At 42.2% G+C, this 6,276-nt stretch overlaps 1 protein-coding gene across 2 annotated transcripts; it reads left to right on the top strand.

Moving 5' to 3' along the window:
- The first annotated feature begins 380 nt into the window (after positions 1-380).
- Positions 381-2,732, top strand: LOC111673156 (uncharacterized). Of its 2 annotated transcripts, none has more exons than XM_023430833.2 (6): positions 381-458; positions 702-1,117; positions 1,530-1,701; positions 1,990-2,168; positions 2,247-2,343; positions 2,460-2,732. In XM_023430833.2, the coding sequence occupies exons 2-6, from the start codon at positions 739-741 to the stop codon at positions 2,614-2,616; spliced, it is 984 nt and encodes a 327-aa protein (XP_023286601.1). In that variant the 5' UTR covers positions 381-458; positions 702-738; the 3' UTR covers positions 2,617-2,732. The 2 variants fall into 2 exon arrangements, with proteins under 2 accessions (XP_023286601.1, XP_023286600.1); XM_023430832.2 differs by having other exon boundaries at positions 398-458; positions 736-1,117.
- Positions 2,733-6,276: the final 3,544 nt, after the last annotated feature.

Below are 6,276 nucleotides of genomic sequence, written 5' to 3'. Positions count from 1 at the left end.
GGGATATGATGTCATTGACCGGCGACCACATGAAACGGACCACTGCCATGATTAATATCACACATTTCTTGAGATTTTTTTTTTAGACATTTTAGACTTTGCATTTTTAGTAATCCAACACAATCTCTGCTGTTTTTTTTCTACCAAACTATATCACTGTCATCTCTCTTCTTAATCCTCTCCACTGCTGACAACATGTTTGTTGCGAAAGGTTGCAGCATACAGCTTGGAAAGTTCCAGCTCCTGTCATACATTATCTGTGAATAATATACCAGGCACAACATCCCTCCCCCTGCCACCTCTTCATTGCGCAGGGTGCAGTTTTCACATTAACTGCACCATGTTCAATCTGTAACTTCATTCACAGAGAAAAAAAAAAAAAAAAAACTCCCACCTTCAGCTTCTACCTGATCAGACTGAGGACAGGACGGGTTGAAGCTCCAGCTTGGATTAAAGAGGTAAATCTTCCTTGTAAAACTGATTTCCTAATACTTTCCTCGGAAGATACTTGACAGGATAATGTTATTTAGTCTTAAAATAAAGGATCAATATTCTTTCCTTTAAATAACAGCTCTATTTAAACTCTATTTAGAAATATTCATTTATTATTGGACACTTTAGTTTTCATAAACTATAAATTGAATGCTTGCTTGTTAACAGACATGTTCAGCTAACAGGAACAACACTGCCTCTATTTCCAGTCAAATAAAATTATATAATAAATCTTCACATCAGCTGATGGAGGAGGAAAAACCGTGGGCGCTGATCTCAGAGGTGGGGGGGGAGTTCGGTTACCTCGAAGAACTCGCCGACATATTGAGGCAACACTTCCAGCTCGTCTGCCACAGAGAGCTTCTACAAAACCCAGCGCTCCACGGCCCCAAAATCCAGGCCCTGTTGATGTGGAAGTACTGCCCTGCGGCCGAGCCTGCCTTGCTCAGGTTGCTCCCATCGCTCAAAGTGGTCGCCAGCGCAGGGGTGGGCATCGACCACCTGGATGTGCCCTTCATCAGGGGTCTCGGGGTGAAGGTGGCCAACACGCCCGGCGTGGTTAACAACGCCACTGCAGATATGGCCATGGGTCTGCTCCTGGCGTCCGCTCGCAAGATCCTCGAGGGTGAGAACAAAGGTTAACCAGCGCAGGTTCATCCGTGTGCTCTGGCTTCTTGCCGGCAGCAGGTGGTGGTGATTGTTGCTTGACAAGAGTTTGGGCCATCGTTATGTTTACAAGGCAAGAGGTTATAATACACCCTTACCCACGTGATAGAGACAAAAGTTAGCATTGGCGTTGTTTTCTACCTCTGGAGACGGCTCTTGGTGAGTAAAGGAATGAAGTTTGATGCTGAACTCACGATGTTTCTTTCAGACAAGTAAGTAAGTAAGTAAACAGCTGTTAATGCTAACGTTTCTGTAGCACTAGCAAAAACATACAAATAACTGGGCAAAAGATGCAGATAGCTGCAACAGACACGCAGGATTTTACAAAACGAAAACACAACATGGACTTTTTCTTGTTCCTCTCCTCATAGGTCATCAAATAGCTCTGGATCCAAGGACTACTCATATACCGCAAAGCCTGATGGGAGTTGAAGTCACAGGGTCAACTCTGGGGATCATTGGAATGGGAGAGATCGGTTACAAAATTGCCCAAAGAAGCAAAGGATTTGAAATGAAGATCCTGTATCACAACAGGACCAGACGGTAAAGAAGAGGAAACATGCAGTAAATCAAACATTCTTGCACTGAAAATGATATACAGTCAGAGACACTCAGCAGCTAATGGTTAACAAAGTGGCATTTATCTTACAGGGTAAATCTTTTTCAAAGGGAGCTGATTATTCCGCTTCTTTAAAAAAAAAAAAAAAAAAAAAAAAGAAATCGCCCTCTCTTAAAAACTGGATGGTTCATCGATCGTGTTGATTACATTCTTGAAGGCTTGAAAAATTAGAGTATGAGTCTGAAAGTTTGTGAATTCATTATTCCACTCAGGAGTGTGGAAGTTGAGCAGGAAGTTGAAGCGAGTTACTGTGAGCGGCTGGACGAGCTGCTGAGGAGGTCGGACTTTGTCGTGGTAGCGGTCAAACTGACCTCGGACACGACAGGCCTCATTGGCCACAGAGAGCTGTCCCTCATGAAGCCCACAGCGACACTGGTCAACATCAGCAGAGGTGAGAATGAGGTCTTCTTCTGATCTTCATTCATGATTATTGATTCAAGTTAATAATGAAGCTCTTTTCATGTCTCAGGTCAAGTTGTGGACCAGGATGCTTTAGTCAAAGCTCTCCAGTCGGGAACTATCCGTGCAGCGGCTTTAGATGTGACTCATCCTGAACCTTTACCGAGGTCTCATCTCTCAGACCAATCAAAACCAGAGTCACATTCTCAAGACTGAACAACATATTACTGTAATATGCAATTAATTCTCACTCCTAACAGCTCCTCCGCTTCATCTTGTGCAGGGATCATCCGCTCCTCTGCCTGCCTAACGTGCTGATCACCCCCCACATCGGGATCAGCACCTACAACACAGCGAGCAGGATGGTGGAGAAGATGGCGGAAAATGCTGCGGCTGCGGTGAAAGGCTTACCTGTTCCAAACGAGGTCAAGTCGCAGTGACCGGACTAACTGTAGAACAACCAGTGTAACTCATTCATTCTGTAGAGGCTGCGCTGATGTTGTTGGCTTCACTGTTTTACTTCAGAGATCTGAAAAATAAAATGAGAACAAACGCAGTGCAAGTCAAAGTTTATCTAAAACAGAGGTTCCCAACCGTTCCCCACATCCGACTCTATTTCCTTTTCATTCTTCCTGTTACTAACGAGCTTCTTCATTTTGATACTCCAGTTTTTACCTTGGATGTCATCTTTCCAATCAGACAGAGAGCAAACAAGTGTACGATGTGGTCGGGTGGCAACAACATACAAGTTCTTATCGTTGGTTTGTCACAGTGATAGGATTTAATACGAGAAAAATAGAAACAATTAAAGGAGTTTTTAAACATTTTTAATGATCATTTCGATTAAAACATTTAAAAACATAATTTATATGAAGGTTTTTTTATTATTTACATTTTTTCACCAAAATTACTCTTTGCAAATGATTGCGTCATTTATGAAAATGTCATGATGCACAATTAAAACAGAAAATAATAATTTTACTGATTAATTACACATTAAATTCCCCCCTGCTCATTGTTCTGGTTTGCATGTTTCCGGCTCTAATGGCGTGTTGTTTAATGTCTAATGTATTCCTTCATCCGTGTTTGATTTGATTTGTGATAATGCTTCGAGATAATCCAAAGTGCTAACTCTCAAAGTGAAACCTTCCGTAATAGCAAAGACTGATAAATGAGCCATTATGTATCTGCGCCATTGTTTCATGGGGCTGTGTGGAAAGGCAATAACACCAGTTTGCAGCAGGTGTGTTATTTAGTGTGTACATTTATTATGAAACATTTTCAACCTTTAGTAAAATGACAAATAGTTTAAAATAAAAAATGGTCACTGGGCTGATGAAGACTGAGCTTTTCTTTTTAGACTCCAATAATAAAATATTCTTCTTTTATATTATATACTGTATTTATATATATATATATATATATTATATTATTCGACACCTCAACTCAGACAAACTAACCTGACTGACATTTTACAGTCGCAGCACAGCTGATGTTCCCGAGCTTCCCTTTCCCGACTCTGTTGTGAAGAGGAACACTATAGTTTTCCTTCTGCTTGAAACAAGTACAGTACAGCCTCAGTATCTGTTACCACATCAATCATAAGCTCGCTGCAAAGGTGTCTTCAATATGCATGTGGAACTGGAAAGGCAGATGCAGAGCGTCTCTAAAGGAAATGCTGGCACTGTGCCCGCTGAAGAACAGACAGCTTGAAGACACTGCTGCTTCTGAAACATTTCCCGTGGATATCTGAACGGAGACGGGGACGAAGCAGAGCTGTGGGTTGAGTGCGTCACAGCTGCATCCAGTTAACTCTGTCTCTGAGAAATTACATTTATATTCTGCTGAAACGCAACAGCAAACATGTTTCTAAAGCAACATAACGCTGGCCGGATTAGGTTCTCTATGAACGTGAATGCACAGACAGGCGACAAATTAAAGAAAAACCAAGATAAAGTGTCTTAGTATGGCGTTAATGAGCTGCCGGAACAGCTTCAATTCTCCTCGACATTGATTCTCCAAGTCTCTGGGCTCCACTGGAGGGATGAACACCATTCTTCCTAAAGATCCCTCATTTGGTGTTTTGATGACAGTGGTGGAGAGCGCTGTCTGACATCTCCCACAGATGTTCAGCTGAGTTGAAATCTAGTGACTGTGAAGACCACAGCAGCCGTTCAGTGACCCCCCGTTGCACCTGGAGTCCAGGTTTGTCCTTTAATTTGCCCCCCGTTCGTATCCGTGTGGCAAAATGTTGATAATGAAAGTACCGTTGATCACATTTCTTTGGTTTGCTCTACGATATCCGCTCTTGCGATCCAGTATCTGCTGTTAAAGCAGGATTAAACAGTTTTATGGTTCTGTTTAGACACTCTCTTGGACTTTATGTCTTTCCGGGGTGGTTAATCACCATGGCAACTGATGCTGAACTCACAACCTTTCGTCAATCCAACGGGAACAAAAGAGTTTAAACTAAAGTGAGAAATAATCACAAGCAGTAGATGTTTTTTATGAATCAGTCGAATCGTTTTGTTGTTGCACACCAGCATGTGTCCACTCTGGTTTAAAATCCAGAGCTTCTAACAAACAGAGGGAGAGTTTATCACACTAAATAAATACACAATAATATTATACTGTCATTTTATCTGAACAAAGATTCTCCAGACAGTATTGATGCTTGTACTCTTTTTCCATCACTGCAGTTCAGAATAACATGAGGAGACTTTATGACCATATTAGGCAATAAACACGAAATCCTCTGATGACTTTTATCGAAAAAATGTATCGATACATTGTTCACCTTGTTGAATATCACTTGTGGATGTCGTAATCAAATTTACCTGCAGGTATCAGCGTGTCTTCTTGTATCATATTAAGAACGATGTTGCTTATAATTAACAACTCGGCCTCTTTTACACGAACACGCTCGTAGCCGGACTGGAAGGTTATCCATGTTAGGTTGAGTTAGTCCAGATAACAAAAAGATATCCTGGGTGTGTTGTACTTCATAGCACTGGGCCTCTGATGTCTGGGGTCTTGTGTGCAGAGTAAAAACGTAGCACATTGCCAGTGAACATAATCCAGGTAGCAATGATATTACTCATCAAAATGTGATAGGGAAAAACAGGTTAGAAACTAATAAATGTAATTTCTAGGAGACAGTGGTGATTCACTGGACATACCACATACTCTGCAGTGATTGCTTATGTTATCATTGTTATGTCCCGTCCTGATTTAGTTTTCTGTTGCTTGTTCTGTTTGTTTTCCTTTCCTGTTTTATTTTGGTACGTGTCTAACCTCTCCTTTCATTCCAGGTTTCCACTTCCACTGCCATCGTGTGTTTCTTGCTCCGGTGATTGTCGACCTAATGTGTTGCACCTGTGTCTCATAGTCACCCCAGTGAATTTAGTCTGTTTGCTCCCTGCGTCCCGCTCCAGTTCCTCTTTGTTCTCCGTATCAAACGTTCTAGCAGTCTCTCTGTGTTCGACCCAGTGTTTCTTTGACCAGTTTAGATTTTTGACCAAGAGTTTAGGCCCCCCCCGGATTTGGCTGTTTTTGATTGATCACCCGTGTACCGACTTCGCCTCTGATCGCTGTCTTTGAGTTGTGCATCGTGACTCCTTATCCTGTGGTTCTGTCAATTATAAACTGCTCGTGTTATATTTCATTGCCTCAAGTATTGTAAATTATCTGAACTCTTATTGTTGTTTCTTTTGCCTCTGTCATTGTGCTGAATCCAACTGAGCTGAATACGCTGCTATTAAAAGGATATGTCATTTATATGGACACGAAGCCGAGTGCTCTTCGAGCCACGCGGAGCATATATCCATATGTCTGAGTAAAAGCCTGATTTCAGTGCAGAGTTGATGGTCACGTTTTGAACATGAGGCCTTGGCTACAATGAGCCCAAATGAGGCTCTTGAGGCTGTTTGTGGGTGAATGCAGCAACGAGGACAGACAACAGTAAAGGCTGCCACTCACCCTCTATCTATGATCGTATTTTAAAAAGGGCACGCTGTCTAGAAATGAAGGGCACCCTTTCAGCGGGCGGCCCGCACAGGCCTCCCTAAAGCCCACAGAGCGGCTGACTCCGGCTGGCCTTT

Source organism: Seriola lalandi, unplaced genomic scaffold (assembly GCF_002814215.2).
Source record: "Seriola lalandi dorsalis isolate HSWRI2012SDOR001 ecotype SW California unplaced genomic scaffold, Sedor1 jcf7180002054912, whole genome shotgun sequence".
NCBI lineage: Eukaryota > Metazoa > Chordata > Actinopteri > Carangiformes > Carangidae > Seriola > Seriola lalandi.
The sequence above is the reverse complement of the archived record's forward strand: the minus strand, read 5'-3'. Positions and strand labels throughout refer to the sequence as shown.